A 17,554-nucleotide genomic window follows, 5' to 3' on the forward strand; every position below is an offset into this window, starting at 1 on the left:
TATTTAAGAAAATCAAACGATTGACTTCAGGTTACGAACCCTTTCCCTTCTGGAAAGTCTCTCTTACGGAATCCCATCTTTTTGCTGGGAATATTGTTCCAACACTGAGAAAAATAGCCTTTATACTGGCTTGGCCTTCTTATTCACAATATTCCTAACGTATTCAAATATTCATAGACAATTACTCTAAAGGGAGATTAGGACTCTAAGCATTCTTCCAGGACAGGGAAGTATAAACCCCTCCCCATTCCCTAACAAACACACACCTGCTCTCTCTCTCTCTCTCTCTCTCTCTCTCTCTCTCTCTCTCTCTCTCTCTCAGAAAGACATATTTTCAAAGCTTAAAGAGAATTGCACTTCTTGCTTATGTTGAAAGAGAAATAACCAGAGATAGAGTATTTTCAAAGGGGAATGTTCCTACCCTATAATTTCAACCCCAAAAAAAGAAATGAACTTGACACACAAAAGAAAAAAAAATCCTCCTCTACTTTTTCCTGCACATTCACTTGATTTCTAGAAATCCCAAAGAAAAAGCAAATTGAAACAGAAAAATCAGAATAAATCTTGCTTTACTATATATGTAAAAATATACACTATATTCATATGTAGCAAAGAAAAGAGTTATAACATGAATAACTTTCAGGTCATAAAAAAATATAGTGGCATTGAAAGTATGCTAGGAAAAGGAAAAATCAAATGATATAATCCCAAATGTTTTTGGCGCCAAGAAAGAGCTGTACTGTTTGCTTTACCCAGAAGCAATGAACAAAAGCAGCTGCCAATTTCCTGAATTTGACTAGATTCCTGACTGGCATCCATTGTTCCAAACTCATAAAACAATGCTCATTAGCATATATCTACTAGTCCTGATGTGTGTCCAATGAGCTGAAAACATGAACAGAAAAATATGACTAATTGAAGGCAAGTTTTTGGAGCAAGAGCTATATGCTCTCAAAGGTTTTAAATAAGCATTAATGTAGGACAATATGCACAAATATAGGCCTAGGCTCATGTTCAAGACAGGGGTTGAGAACTCAGACTAAAGTGCTGAACAGGAGTATTGGACTCAAAGACAGGAAAATCCAGTTCAAATCCCACCTCCAAGATTTATAAGCCACGTGGCCATGAGCACATCACTAAACCTCAGTGCCTCAGTTTTCTCATCTGTAAAATGAAGACAATAATACCTGTGAAACCTATGAATATAGGGGTGCTACGATGCTCAAACAAAATAATGTATGTATACACCTTGAAAACATTAAAGTATTATATGAACATCGGTTATTAAAGACAATTCCTACATGTAGAACTAAAAGGCAACTATGAGGCAAACTAATACAAAAGACCTTAATCTTTAACAGCCATTCTCAGAAGAATCATTTCAAATGCACAAAACAAAATATAAAGGATTACCAAGGAAAACAACTATAAAAATATTTTTCAAAAGCAAATCTGTGAAAGTGATAATTATCTTTATGTGCTTCTTTATGTATCAAACAACAAAGCAGTCCATTTAAAATATAGGTATGCTAAAGTGAAATTTTAATTTTTAAAAGACATATCAGAGTGAGGGCTATGGTTTGCTTGACTTACATAAAGCTATTTAACTATGAGATGGGTGCCCTTCAACACAGCAACATTAGGATGTCATATAGAACATCCAATTAATTTGGATTTTTCTGACTCCGTGGTTAGGATTGGTGGAAATCCTGATTCTTCTCAGAGGTGTGCTGTTGCAAATGAAATTAAAGTTTCCATAACTTAAAGCAAGAATAGATTTCTCTCCAGAGTCAGGAGATGGGAAGACCATACTCACACACATCCCAGAAGATGGCCTAAGAACCACAGTAATGATGAAGTTGTGATAAGCATGAATGGTATTTTGAGATATTTGCAACAACTATAATATGCTACCACATATGATCTAAAATTATGTATTATAACATATCATGTAATCAAACTATAATATAAAAATATCTGTAACTTGTATTGGTAACAAAGTCCCAGGTATTGCCAATACTACTGTGGTTTATACAACGTGATGTACATATAATATAGATGCAAATATACATACAATTAATTGTATGTATATATTTTCCATGCATAGGCATTATTCACACACAAATATTTGGGACAGCACCATAGGACTGCCATATATTCAGTTTAATGTTCACTGGGAAAGAATGAGAGTACAAGAATATACTTTGGCCAGAGCCAGTCATGAAACTAACAGCTGCTCAATAAAAGTCCCGACCACCTCCCTGTTCCCTTTTGCACTCTCTTGCTATTTTGGATCTGGGTATCTTCCAACAAAGATAGTAAAACAAGATAGATGGCATCATTCTATACAGTAGGCCAGTGTTTTTATTTTTCCCTAGTGGATCGCCCTTTTCTCCGCCATTTCTAAAGCCATAATGATCTGAAAACATTCCTCTATAAGTGTTACACGTTGACATTGCTATGAGTAACACACCCCTATCCTTTAGCCAACATTGCATAATCATTTTCAGTCTCTCTCCTAATGTTCCAATGAAAAGTGTACGTTTCATTTTCCTGTCCTTTCTCCCTGTCAAAGTCTTAATCATGCTCTTTCTAATCAACCTCCCCCTCCATCTCTGAACCATCTCTGAACCCTGTCCAATCTGCAATGCTGCTCTTAATGTAGTAGCTTTTCTAGCCTCTTATGCCACCTGCTCTGTTCCAACTGTCAGAATATAAAAGACACAAATTACTGTTTCACGCCTCCTTTTAAATTAACTCCATAAAATTACTTTTCAAGACCCTCAAGCTCTTTAGTCTAATTTTGTCTGTCATTACTTGTGATTATTGAATCCAATCTTCATCTGTCCCACCCATAATGTATTCTGCTGCAAGCTCCTTACTTCTCCTGGTACAGAAAAAAAAGGCAAAGAATGTAATAATCTTTGCCAACATGAAACGCCCAAGTAGATGAGTTCAGTCAGGGGATCTCCCTAAAATGGTACAGGTTTCTGATGTTTCTCTCTGTCACTGCACAAAATGGTGATCCTTCTTTTCATCTGAAGGGCCACATATGGCCAAGGTTTCTCCAGAGTAAAATACACACACACACACCACACACACACACAATCACTTGGATGGATGGAATAACAACAAAGAGTGCAAAATTCAAATAAAACAATGGAGCTGATTTTGTCTTACCCTGTGGCTTGCAAACTCCAAAAACTATGACCTACTCCAATCATTTAGAACTGATTCCTTATTTCCCCTACTACTTCTCTCAGTTCTCATCCCCCTCCACCTCAGACCCACCTCTATGCAGTCACAATTCTCCTCTACCTAGCCCTTGCACTGGCTCCTGGAAGTCTTAATCAGCTGTTAAATTCAATTTCATTGTGAATTCCTCCTCTTGTCATAAATTAGGTTTTCCATTGATATCACCATGTCTGTCACAAGCTACTCCTTACAACACCTCAGCCTCTCCATTCTGCAATAATTTGCACCTTGCAACATTTCCAATTCTTAATTTCTCCTCTGTGCTCCAGTCCCACATTCCCAGCTTCTTGACAGAACTCCCAATTCGAATGTCTTATTGATACTTCAAATTCCACATCTCTGAAACTACATCCATGTTTCTAGACTTGTCTTCCTACCAATGTCCCTATTTCTACTGATGGCATCAACACATTTCTAGTTACCCAGGCCTAAATACCAATTTCACCCTACTCTTGAATCTGACAATTGAAAATTCACTTGTAGCTCTGATGGGAGTATTAGTATTGAGATATTAGGCACTCATGGGACCACGAATAATAGTCAGCTTTGTGGTGGAGTGGGTAGAGCACTAGATGAACAGTCAGGTAGACCTGAGTTCAAATTCCACCTCAGACACTTACTAGCTGTGTGACCCTAGGCAAGTCTGTTTGCCTCAGTTTCTTACAATAATAGCACCCACCTCCCAAGGCTATGAAGATAAAATTAGATAATATTTGTATAGTCTTTTGTGAACATTAAGCCACTATATAAAACCAAAAGTCTCCCTGCTCTCCTTTGCTATTTCCAACTTTGTGCTCTCCTGCCATCATTCAGCAGCAGCACTGCTCTTCATTGTCTTGCCTTCTGATTACAGTATCCTGGCTGCATCCTTTTTGCATCCTTCCAGCTCTTAGAAAAGTGCCTGGTACATAGTAGGTACTTAATAAATGTTTATTGAATTATTGTTTGATTGCTATCCTCCACCAACCTCTGGAATCATTTTCTCACATGCTTCCATGTTTTTGGTCTTCCATGATCTTCACCCCAACCCCTTACTGCACCTTCTGACACTGTTGTCTCAAATGAATTACCTTATCCTCCCACACCTAAGTTTGGGTTAACGTCCAAAGCACAGTCCTTAGTCTTTTTCTCTTCTCTTTCTATGCTCTCTCCCCCAGAAATCCCAACTACTCCCATTAATTCAATAATTCAATATTTGCATACAATTTCCAAATTTTGCATCCTGCTCCAATTTCTCCCATGAGCTCTAGTCCTACATTCCCAACTGCCTGGTGGACTTTTCCATTTCAAGGTCCTATTGGCACCCTCAAACTCAACGTGTCTGAAACTGAGCTCACTCTTCGAACTTTCCCCTCCTCCCAATGTCCCTATTTCTGTTTATGACACCAGCCTCTCCTAGTTCCCCAGGCCTAAATATTAATTTCATCCTTGACTCTTCTCTCACCTCTCATATCCAATTACATGCTCAGTCCTCCTATTAATTCTACCTTATCATATCTCGCATCTGTCCTCTCTTCTGTACATATAGTGGCACCAAAGAGGAAGCTATTATAGTAGCCAGGTAAAAGGTGATGTGGACCTGAACTGCATACATATGCATGTTTATAGATATATGTATGTTCTTATACATACAGCTAAATAATGAACTTAACAAACATGAACACTTCCATATACAGAGAACAACAAAAGGAATTATATATGAAACTATAACTCTCTATTACAAATGACTTTTTAAAAAGTAGCCCAATCATTATACACAGTAACAATAACTACACAGTACTTACAACACAGACCTGCTTGCCTATATCCCTTCAGAAATGCCCTCAGCTGTCTTTTGTGCGTTTTTAAAAATGTTTCAATGATGCTTTTCTTTTATTCCCCACTTTTACTACCTCTTACTACATATTATCCCCTCATACCTAACCACACACACACGCACACATGCACACACTTGTATACAAAAAATAAAAGTTTTACCTTGTAACATATCTTAACAGTCAAACAAAACAATTTTGTTTATTGGTAGTGTCTTAAAATGCACATCTCATTCTGTACCTCTTGTGTCTATCCCCTCTGCCAAGAAGTAGAATACATGCTTCTTCTTTGATTAGAGTCCTTAAGCCTTTCAGAGTCGTTGCCCTTTTCATGATTAGAGTCATAACCTAAAATGTTCTCCTGCTTCTGTATCAATTCAGTCAAATCTTCCAAGGTTCCCTGAATCCATTCCTTTTCCCATTTCTGGCAATTCTGTCCTGAATCTTCTTTCCTTCCTATGTGGGTTCTAAGAGGGAAACTGGGGTTCAGGCCTTCATCACATTTTACCAATCATTGTTTCTTGATTGGTCTGGTCTTTCTATCTCCAGTATTTTCTATATCAAAGTATGCATATATGTATGCATGTGTATAGGGCACCTATGCACACATATATAACACATGTGTATATAAATGTACACATAAATGCATGTCTATGTAGATCGTGTTTATATTGTATGTACATGTGAGTACATGTGATGTATGTTTTATACACACACAACAGACACACATACATATATAATCCCAAGAGAGATGCAGAAACACAACAGATGACAATTGAAACACCAGAACCACCAGATGATTTGACTGTTCTAGAAGAGATCCAGCAAAGGATCCAAATGAAAAAGAAATCTTTTGACACTGAAATTCTTCAAATGGCTCCTGTTTTCAGATGATACTGTGTGGATTGCATCAGACCCTGGAATACTGTAAAATCTCCCAAGTGATCAGATCATGTATTAATACCTAAAAGGAAGGAACTTAAGAGATCAGCTTGTCTAACTCCCTCATTTTACAGATGAGGAAAGCCAAGAGACTGACTTATCCATAATCACACAGATGTTAAGTGTCAGAGCCAGGATTCAAAGCTAGGAACTCTGATTCCAAATCCAGTGTTTTTTCCACTATTTCAAATTCAAATTCAAAATTTCAAATTCAAAAGCAATTGGCTTTACTATCAACATGGGAAAAACTAAATGGATGCAGAAGGATTATTATCCATGATCTTGGAGAAATGATAATAAAGCATGTTTGCCTCCTCTCAACAGGGAAGTCATGAGTGATAATGTACACTATAAGATACTGATGTATTTGCCTAACTAGGCTTCTTTGTTATAAGGCTATATTCTTTTGGGCAGGAAGAATAAGAATCTCTGAGAAGTAACAAAGAGATATTTAAACAAGCATCAATAAAATGTTTATTTTTTTAATTACTTTTATCCAGGACAAACCATAGAGCTGGCACCAATACCTCCAGCCTAAATGGATTATGCATTGCCCAGGAGAAACAGTATAAAAGATACTATCAAAGAAATAAATGAATAGAAAAGGAAATGGGGCAGCCACTGGTACCTGTGCAACACCAAAAGATTTATAAGACCCTTAGCCCATTTGGTGGACTCTTATGGAGGATTTATGAACATGAACAAGAGTCATCTGGGATGAGATATGGGGTAGATAGGTGGCACAGAAGATAGGGTACCAGGCCTGGAATCAGGAAGACCTGAATTCAAATCTGGCTTCAGATACTAGCTGTATGATCCTGGGCAAGTAACATATTTAACTCTCTTTGCCTAAGTATCCTCATCTGCAAAATGAACTGGAGAAGGAAATGGCAAGCCAATATCTTTGCCAAGAAAACCCCAAAAAGGGAATGAATGAACAAGAGATAAAGGTTCTTATATGAAAACTAGCCTTAAAAGCCTTTAAATCTTCCTAGTTGCTTCCCAATAAAAATATGCCCTTAAATGCCTTCTAACAAGCTGGTCTACCCTACTACTAGTTAAGGAGAGAATTTTTAAAGGCCATGAGACCAAAATTCTGATAGAAGATTCTCTGTTCCCTTTGTATCCTTACCCACTAAACTCCTAAAGTAACAAACTAGTAACACTAGATATGCCTCTTTCCGAGCAGGTCAGGTGAATATAACTTTGGAAAGCCAATCTTTAACCTCCTCAAGATTCCATGACTCTCTTTCCAAAAGATTGGGAGAAAGAGACCAGTTCCCAAAAAGTACTCACTGAGTGGTTTGAGGATGCTACCGCTTGACTCATCTGCATTCTCCACATCAGATTTGTCAGAATAGTTCTCTGAGTTTCTTTCCTTCTCCCTCCTTTCCCTGTGGCCTGCCTTCCTCTTGTGGCGCCGCCGCCTGCGATAGCTCTTCGGTACATGAACCCCAATGTAGATGGTGTGGTGACCTAAGAGAGGAAAACAAATCAGTAATTATTCCAGATTTCATTACTTCTCTTGTTCCTGCATTACACTAATGAAAAAACAGAAGATGTTTAAACAGTGGAAGAGTGTCATCGTCCTAACAGAAATCAGTCAGTCATAGTTTAATTAAAAAAAAAAAAAAGATGAATTAAATGGCTATTTAGTCCCCAAGTTTTAGGGTTTTAGAAAGGTTTATCTTGCTCCCCAAAATTAACAATAGAAAATGATCCTTATTTTAAAACATTTAGCCTTTTGCGTCACAGCTAATCAATAAATATTTGTTTACATGAATCGATAATAAATAACAAATGATAACTAAGTAATAATAACAATAATCAATAACAACTAATTAATTCAAATTCAGGATTCTAAGCCCAGTTCTTCCACCCCTTCTCATTTTATCCTTCCTGGCCTAATTTTCCTCAGCTATAAAATGAGAGGCTTGAATTAGATAGAGAAGTCACAGAACATGGAAAGGAGTATAAGAGCCATAAGTATACTGGACCCAACTTCTACAGCCTGGTAAGAGCCCAATTGTTAAATTTTCAATGAGAGCATTTACCTTGCATAAATCAACCACTGCTACAAATCTGGGTTTGATTTACTGTTTTATTGATTGTCTAAATTAAGAAAGTGATGGAGAAAAATTGTGTCCCATTTCCATAGTGGGGTTTTTTGTTTGTTTTTGATGTTTGTTTATTTTTGATAGATAGCTGCTAAACATTTACCAGCATACCCAAACTTAGGGCTTATGCAGATATTCAAATGTATAGGTGAGGAAATGGTGGGAAATTAAGTGAATTCCTAAGGATTATACTCAGAGTCAAGGTTAGCGCTGGAACCTGTGAGAGGTGCTTTCCAGGAGCATTTATCCCCAATCTCTTAAGATTCCTGCTAGTTCCAACATTCTAAGTTTCTCTGATTTTCTAAGGAAAAATCTTGGAGACAGCCTTCAGAAACAGTTCACCCTCAGTCTCAGGTGGGACAGGAGGAATGATTTGAGGTGTGACATTTTGAGTTGGGATCTCTTTCATGATCTTTCCACATCATGAAACAAAACACTCTGAGAAGGCATCTCCAGCAAAAGAAGTTCAGAAACATTCAGATATGTCCACCGAGGAGCCAGCAATGAATGATATGGCAATATCATGATGGCATAGAGGGTGGAAGGATACTCAAAAGTTTATAAATGTGCTATTGCAACAGGGGAGAGGACTTGACCTGTGCTTTCCTTGATAACAGGAACCCCAGATGAGTCAATTCAGTTAACCAAGGCAGGACAACATCTGTTTTATAATTCTGAGCCTTAGAAAATCACCCAGGGTACTAAGGATAAAGTGACTTGCCCTCTAAGTGCTACATTCCAGAACCTCAAAATGTAGTTTACTTTTTCCCCCTCTCTCTTTTTAACAAACCGCCACGAGTCTATTTTTTTATTTATTTTTTAATCATAAAAGTATAACTCAGCAGCTTATGCTATCCTCAGGAAAGAGCAGCTAGGCAGGGGGGAAATATAAAGAAAAAAAGTTTAATTTTATTAAATTTCAGTTCCTTATTTACCAAAGCAGTTTTGTTTTCTGACTTCTTTATTTTTTTAGGCTCTACTAGTGGCACAGGGGCTAAAGCACTAGACCATGAGTCAGACAAATTTAAGTTCAAAACCCACCTCAGACATTTAATTAGGTGGGTGACCTCAGACAAGTTGCCTAACCTCTGTTTACCTCAGTTTCCTTATGTGAAAAATTTAATAGTATACCTATCTTCTAAGGGTTGCTGTGAGGATAAAATATGATAATACAGCTATGTTGCCATGAGTTCAATCAATGACTCTGAAGTGTTTGCATAATTAGACTTGCAAAGTATATGACCATTAGGCTAAAATCAATTTCTGTAATTTATTGTATTCCTATATTACTATGTATTTGGAGTTATAAATTCAAATAGTTCAAATCTGATACATGACCATTTCACCAGTTGCATTATTCACATGAATCAGGGCCTATTTGTAAAGTGCTTTGCAAATCTTAAAGTGCTATATAAATTATTATTATTTTGTTATTGGTGTTTTTAATTTTTCAAGTAGCAATTATTTTTATTAATATGTCCTTCCTAAATTTTAAAAAAACAAAAAAACTCTTAATACATATCTACATAAAACAGCAAAACCAATTCCCACATTAGACATGTCTAAAAATGCCTGTCTCTTTCTGTAATTTCTGCATTTTCAGTTCAACACTGCTCTGCTATGATATAAGGAGAGTGTGTTATATTCATTCTTCTGGACTATTTCATGATTGCATTGGTTGCAAGTCTTTCGGAGTTGTTTCCTCTATAATATCATTATGATTTTATAAATTGTTCTCTAGAACTACTTATAATCATTTCATTCTGCATCAGTTCATAAAGGTATTCCCAGTTTTCTCTACAATTTTATCCTTACAGGACAGTAATATTGCATTATATTCATATGCCACAGTTGTTTCACCATTACCATTAGGAGATCAGGCTCTTCATTTTTCCTTTTCAGCTACTATGAAAAGAGTCATTTAAAAAAAATTTAACATAAAGATCCCTTTTCCTCTTTCTTTTATTTCTTTGGGTCATAGTCTTAGGAATAACACAACTGAGTCAAAGAGTATACACAGTTTGGCATAGTTCCAAATTGCTTTCCATTAGGCTTGGACCATTTCACAACTTTACCAATAATGCACTAGTATACCTGTTTTCTCACAGCCTTTCCAACATTTGTCATTTTCTTCTTTGTCAACTTTGATAAGTGTGAGACAGAATTTTAAAGTTGTTTAAATTTATCGCATTACTAGTGATTTAGAGTATTTTTCACGTGATTATTCATAGCTTAGATTTCTTCTTTTGAAAATTGCCTATTCATATCGGTTACCTAAGAAAGTTAATTTTTTTAAAAAACACTTAAGTGGTATGCACACATATCACCAGATGATCCTGAAAATATTCCACTTAGTAGGAACTCTCTGGTTTTAACTCTTCATATTGTCAGAATTAAAAATTACCTCAACTACTTAACAATTCTTTTGAATTATTGTGGCTATTTTGACTTTTTCTGAATGAAATATGTGTTTCTAAATAATTCAAAGTGCCAAAACTGCTAAAAATGGCATGGTATTTAGAGATTTATGAGTTAGGCACTATTTGTCAGAGACAGGACCTAAACCCATTTCTTCTTGACCCTAAGGCCACTATGCAATATTGCCTCTGCTCCCTGCTGCAATAACAATAAATCACTATGGTCGGAATTATTTTGTAGAGAAGATAATGAGCAAAAGGGCTGTGAAATCCTTTCTCTGGATGAGATAAACTACCAAATTGACAAATTATGTTATTTTCATGACATCTATCAAAACAAAAAAGGAGGACAATATTCTAGACTTGTTTGGAGATAACAAACCTTTCACCTTATTTTTTTAACCAGTTACCCTGCATAGAGGGACCATTCATTTCAGAAAGTAACATAACAACAATAATGGCTATAGATAGATCTGGTTTTTCATTTTAATTTGTGATTTTCACTCCACATTTCCATAAAAGCAATGCCTTGACAATAATTTCCCAGAATTAGAGACAGTATCACAAAACTATAACACACCTCTAGTATCTAATATAAGGGACAGCTAGGTGATACAGTAGGTAGAGCAATGAGCCACATAAGATTTGTGCATTTTAAGGACAGCTAGGTAGCCCAGTGGATAGAGCACTGGGCTTGGATTCAGGAAGACTCATCTTCTTGAGTTCAAATCTAGTCTCAGACACTTCCTAGCTATATGACTCTAAATAAGTCACTTAACCCTGTGTGCTTCAGTGCCTCATTCATCCAATGAGTTGCAGAAGGAAATGGCAAGTCACTCCAGTATCTTTCCTAAGAAAACCCCAAAGAGGGATTTTCAGGATGATGGTCAAATGTTACGTCCTTTTACACAAAGACAGTCACATCTCTTAAAGGACATTGATGAACTACATGAAGACAACCTGTGGAAATTGAAAAATAATGTTGCTCTTACAGTTAAGAAGAGAGAGTTTGGTGCATACCAAATATTAAGGCTCCAGCTTCCCAAAAAACATTTAAAATAAAAAGTCTTATTAATTACATGTATCAGCTGAATCATAGGTTTCAAATTCCAAAGAAGATAAGAAAAAATCCAAACTGGCTTACTAAATATTTACATTTTATAAAAGAGGTTGAATGGGCTAGTTACTGATCAAAAATTTTTCTGTAGTTTGAAAATGAAATCTGTAAGTTTTAAAGGACAAATGTAAATGACTTAAAACCCTAAATTTTTCAGTTATATGCTATTATTTAAATCAAGTTTTATTTACATCATTTGTATAATTAGCTCCAGAAACTTATAAAAAGTAAAAGCTATTTCCAGTGACTACTCTGAGGACATTAAAGAAGATTTTTCTTTTTTTATACGTATTCAGACTTTAATTCTGAACAGGATAGCATGATAAGTGTTTGGATCTTAAAAGCCAGTTCTAGAACATTATGCTCTTTGGCATACCCTAGGATGCAGGCCCACTGGCCTTTCGCTCCTTTCACCCAACACTCTACCCCCCCACCTCCATGACTGCTCTGATTATCTTTCATGCCAGAAACACTCTCCCTTCTCACCTACTTCTGCCTCCCAGTCCACTAGGAAGCCTCCAAGAGTGAGCTCAAATTCCACCTTCTCCAGGAGGAGAAGCCTTCCCACTAAGGTTGCCTTCTGTCTCCTCAGCAAGCATCTTGCTAAAGTCTATTTATTTACACATTGGCTCTTCCATTAGAATGTTATCTCTTCCATTAGAACATCTGTTCCTTGAGGGCAGGGGCCCTTTTCACTTCTACTTTGTTCCTCCAACACTTGGTCCAATTCCTAGCTCATAAATAAAGATTTCATAGAAGCTTATTGATTGACTGACCTATGTACATGCCATATTTCTTTTAAATTGCAGTGAATTATTTTTCCCAGTAACTCATAAGACATTTATGAAAATACAGTAATTTATAGGGCTGTTGCCTCTGCTTGGCAGAGATTAAAGAGAATCTTATTCTCGATCAAGAAAGAGCCTTCAATTGAGACAATCATAATCCAAGAGTCTATCTATATTAATCTTCAAGAGAAATACAGGGTTCCACTAACCATTCACAGAAGGAAAACTGTTTTCTCTTTCCCCTCCCTCCCTTCCAACTCAGTCACAGGGGAATACTCCCTGGTGCATTTCATGTGAGATTTATCAAACCGAACAATTTGCAAGCAAACAGTTCTCATGGGAAAGCTAAATTTTGCTAGGAAGTAGGAAATGTCTGAAAAACAACATGAATTTAAAAAACAGTGTCAATTGTTTCCTCTTCACAAGTCTAGGAGGTGAGTCCAGCAGCTTTATCTCAAAAGTCACAAAAATGAAAGTTGCCAACTGGTTCCTTCAAGTAAATCAAAAGAAGGTGGATTCTGATTTGGTTCCCTTCCTTTTAAAGTTATTTTATAAGAAATAGAATAATAAATAATAAGTTAGCTTTAGTAAGGTTAAAAAACTGGTTTTGAAATTCAAGTCTTAGACTCAAATCCTACTTCTCATGCTTATTACCTGTGTAACCTTTGGCAAAACATTTAATCTCTCAGTTTCCTCATAGGTCTCTGAGATCCCTTCTAGTTTTAAGTCTATATTCTTATGATGCTTCCTGTAGCATTATAGTGGCTTGAAAGCAAATCCCTCACAACCACCCTGTGTTAAATAACAGCATAAGCCCATTTTACAGGTAAAGAAACCAGAGCAAAGAGTAAAGCTTGTCAATGGCCAACCAGCTAGGAAGTGTCAGAACCAAGATTTAGACCCAGACACTCTATTTCCAAGTCCAGTGCCCTTTACACCATATCCTGTTAAGGGATTAATTTAAGAAGTGGAAAAAGAAAGAAAAAAATCTTGCAACATTACATTTTCTCATTTGGACTTCATGGTAAATTGCCAATACTACCATTAAGCATACACATATTAGATTTATCATTACTTTAACCCTCTGAGTGCATTTGGCTAAAGTGTTTGAAACTACAGGGGTCTCCAACTATCAAATATTAATTACTATTACTGAACAAATCACATGCTTACAATGATTCCAGGAATGGACCTTGAAACCAAGCAGTAGGGAAAGTACTTTCTAAAGAAAGGATATAGGAAAAGCTCCCTTGATTTAAAGTCAAAGGACACTGGTTCAAAGTCTAACTTTGCTTTGTACAATACTACCTTTGTGTTCTCATACAAGTGTGATTACCCCCTCAGACCTCCATTTCCCTCATCTGTAAAATGAAGGCATAATCAGCCTGGGCTGACAGGCCAATTCCCTTCCAGTTCTAAACCCTGGGATCCTCTGAAATCTAGTTTTTTCACAATTAGTTAAGATTTTGTCACGTTTTTGCTATTCCACCCACTAGCGATACCACTTGCCACTAGCTGACTTAAGACTTCCCCTCCCCCTAGGATAATATCAAGATTTTTTGCCCCTTAAAAAGTTTAGAATAGTTTAGCAGGGAAGTAGTCATTGGATTTGGGAGTCATCTCTATAAAAATTATAAATGAATCCATGGAAGCTGATGAGATCACAAAGGTAGGATATAGAGAGAGAAGAGAAAATGAGAGCCTACGGAGATATCCACAACTGAGGGATGAGAGGGGATATTACCAATGAAGCAGCAAAGGGAACAAGAAAGAGTCCCTTAGTGGCCAACTGGTTTTGCTTGACTATATGTATTATAAATATGTTATTATGACATGCTAACATATATTGTATGTATCATATTGTTAAAATATATTGTTTCAAGATGAAATTCTGGGGGGAATCATTAGGAAGTGACAAGAATGAAAATAGGGGAGCCTTAATGGCACTTTTAAAAGGGAGAGAAAAAACCTTCAGAAAGAAAGGAGTAGAGTCAGGAAAGAAAAGTCTCACAAAGCTGAGGCAGACTGGAGAAGGGAATGGGTACAGAAATCAGAAAAGATGAGAATTTAGAAAAAAAACTGTCTCATATAGCAATTTTCAGAGCGTGGATAAAGTTGGAGAGAGGAGAGTCACTTGAGTGGTGAGATCTGAAAATCAACAGCAACACTTTGAGAAAGTGAGTGAGAAGTGAAGAAATGTCAATTTCCAACCCTCTCCCCTCATCTATTCAATGCACTCATTTGGGTGAATATATGACCCCAAACACTGGGTCTGCTACAAATTTATGCCATCCAATATCAACTGGGCATCCACTGTTACATGTACACTGTTACTATTACACGGCCAACCAAGATTTCCATGACTCCCAAACCTTCCTTACTCTCTTTAAACCATCTACTACAATCCTCTATCCCTTCCCTCTCAGAAATGGACCCTTACTCATACTGTAATGGAAAAAATGGAGACCACACAAATGTCAGCTACCCCCTCCTAAATTTCATAGTTAAAATCACCTCATCATCATTCCCACTTCTCCTTTCTTTCAGTCTCTGACGAAGAGATGGTATTTATTGCCAACACCAACTCCTCTGTTACCTTTGATCCTGTCCTTTACAGGAGAGATGTCAAACTACATGCTGCCCACAAAATGGAGAGCACCACACAAACCAGATTAAAATGTAATGGGTAGAGTTCTGGGTTAAGATGGCAGCAGAGTAAGGAGCAGCTGCTTGATCTCTCCTAACCGAAGCATATAGGACTCCTCAAGGGGACATAAAAACAAATCCAGACAAACGAAGGGACACCACAACAAGGTGCAGCATTGAAGGTACATGGAATTGGGGCATTTCCACACTATAAAGGGGTGAAACAGCTCTCACTAGAGCATGAGCTAAGCAACCCACTCCCCCACCCCTCCACACCACCTACAGTACCAAGGCCAGTGCACAAGAGTTAAAGCAGGATTGGGGCACCCATCAAGTCATTGGCAGCTCCAGGGCCTGTTCCTGAGAGCAGCAAGACTTAGGACCCCACGAGGCTAAAGAACGCACATGGACTTTGAATACAGACCCTGAGCTCTGGCGCGGGTGAAAGCATTGACAGGCACAGACAAGGATCTTGAGCATAGGTTTGGAGCTCTAGTGAGGACCATGTGCAGACGGGAGCACGGCTGTAGAAGCAGCTCCCTGAGACTGCTGAAGGAGCCTTGGGCAGAGGGGCAGACCAGGGGGACCACTAGGAGGCTTGAACCTGAGAACAATGAGACCTGAGACCGTGGGAGCCTAGAGAGCACAGGCAGACCCTGAGTGTGAGGATAAAGCTGAGAAGGCACAAGGCTAACAATGGCAAGCCAAAACTGGGAACACCAGAAGAGAAAGATCATCAAGAAGAAATTTGTAACACTCGACAACTTTTACACAGAGAAAATCCAGATAACAGAGCAAACAGCAGAGGAGAACAAACAAGTAATCATATCCAAACCTTCCCAAAATGATGAAAACTGGTCACAAGCTCTTGAAGAGTTCAAATCAGAGATGATGAGAAAGATGGAAGAGATCTGGCAAGAAAATAACAGTTTAAAAGGTAGAATTTTGCAATTGGAAAGTGAGGCTCAGAAATCAAATGAACTGATAAGCAAATTGAATACCAGAAATGACCAGATTGAAAAAAAAACCAGTCCCTAAAAGCTAGAATTGAGCAATTAGAAGCTAATGATCTCTCAAGACAACAAGAACAAATAAAGCAAAGTCAAAAGACTGATAAAATAGAAGGAAACATGAAACATTTCAATGAGAAAGTGAAAGACCAAGAAAACTGGTCTAGAAGAGACAATCTGAGAATCATTGGTCTTCCTGAAAAAGCAGAAATTAATAGAAACTTGGACTCCATACTAAAAGAAATTATGCAGCAAAACTGCCTTGAAATTCTACAACAAGAGGGCAATATAGACATTGAAAGGATCCATAGATCACCCTCTACACTAGACCCAGAAAAGACAACCCCCAGGAATATAATAGCCAAATTCAAGAGCTTCCAAATAAAAGAAAAATCTTACAAGAAGCCAGAAAGAGACAATTCAAATATCAAGGAGCACCAATCAGGATCTCACAGGATCTGGCAACCTCCACGCGAAAAGACCACAAGGCTTAGAATATGATATTCAGAAAGGCAAGAGAACTGGGCCTTCAACCATGGATCAACTACCCATCAAAACTGACTATATACTTCCAGGGGAAAGGATGGGCATTCAACAAAATTGAAGATTTCCAAGTATTTGCACAGAAAAGACCAAGGCTAAATGGAAAGTTTAATATCCAACCACAAAAATCAAGAGAAACATGAAAAGGTAAATAAGAAACAGAGGGGAAAGAAAGAAAAATCATAATTTTTAAATTTGCCTCTTTAAGGGCTTAAATAAGATCTAATTATCTGTATTTCTATGTGTAGAAATGCTATGTAGTGAACTCTATTCACTATTATAATATTCACTATTATAGTAATCAGAAGAATAATTCATAGGGAGAAGTTGGAATACTAAATGGTCTAAGATGATATGAGGGGTGGGAAAGAGGGGGTGAATAGTAGGGGACACCAAGAGAAACTTGAGTGAATAAGAAAAGTAGGATATTCTATTACACACAAAGAGGGCATGGGAAGGAGAGGGGACAAATACTATTATAAGAAGGAGAGGAAGAGAGCATTAAGAGGTAATATTTAAACCTTACTCTCAGTGTAATCAACCCAGAGAGGGAAGAGTAGCTATATTATCCATTGGGATATAAAACTCTATCTAACCCTACTGAGAAAGTCAGAAGGGATAAACCAAGGGGAGCAGGGGAGTGGGGAGGTCAAAAAAGGGAGGGGAGGCTTCCGGGTTAAGATGGCGGCAGAGTAAGAAGCAGCTCTAAACCTCTCCTGACCGAAACACACAAAACTCCTCAAGGGGACATAAAAACAAGTCCAGACGAACGGAGGAACCCCACAACAGGACACAGCGTGGAAGGTACGTGGAATCGAGACATTTCCAAGCTAAAAAGGGCTCTCACTCAAGCGCAAGCTGAGCAACCGCCCCACCCCCACCCCCTCCACACTCTCCTATAGCTC

The 17,554-nt window shown here is 37.6% G+C and overlaps 1 protein-coding gene across 1 annotated transcript in view; it reads right to left on the reverse strand.

Annotated features, from left to right (window-relative positions):
• The window catches only part of SLC4A4 (solute carrier family 4 member 4), a 378,919-nt gene that overhangs the window by 314,906 nt on the left and 46,459 nt on the right, over nucleotides 1-17,554 (reverse strand). The window contains exon 3 of the mRNA XM_044681601.1: nucleotides 7,308-7,487. Coding sequence (XP_044537536.1) covers nucleotides 7,308-7,487 — 180 coding nt within the window. The remainder of the gene's footprint in view (nucleotides 1-7,307; nucleotides 7,488-17,554) is intronic.

The sequence above is a fragment of the Gracilinanus agilis genome, chromosome 6, assembly GCF_016433145.1.
Source record: "Gracilinanus agilis isolate LMUSP501 chromosome 6, AgileGrace, whole genome shotgun sequence".
In the NCBI taxonomy this organism is placed as follows: domain Eukaryota; kingdom Metazoa; phylum Chordata; class Mammalia; order Didelphimorphia; family Didelphidae; genus Gracilinanus; species Gracilinanus agilis.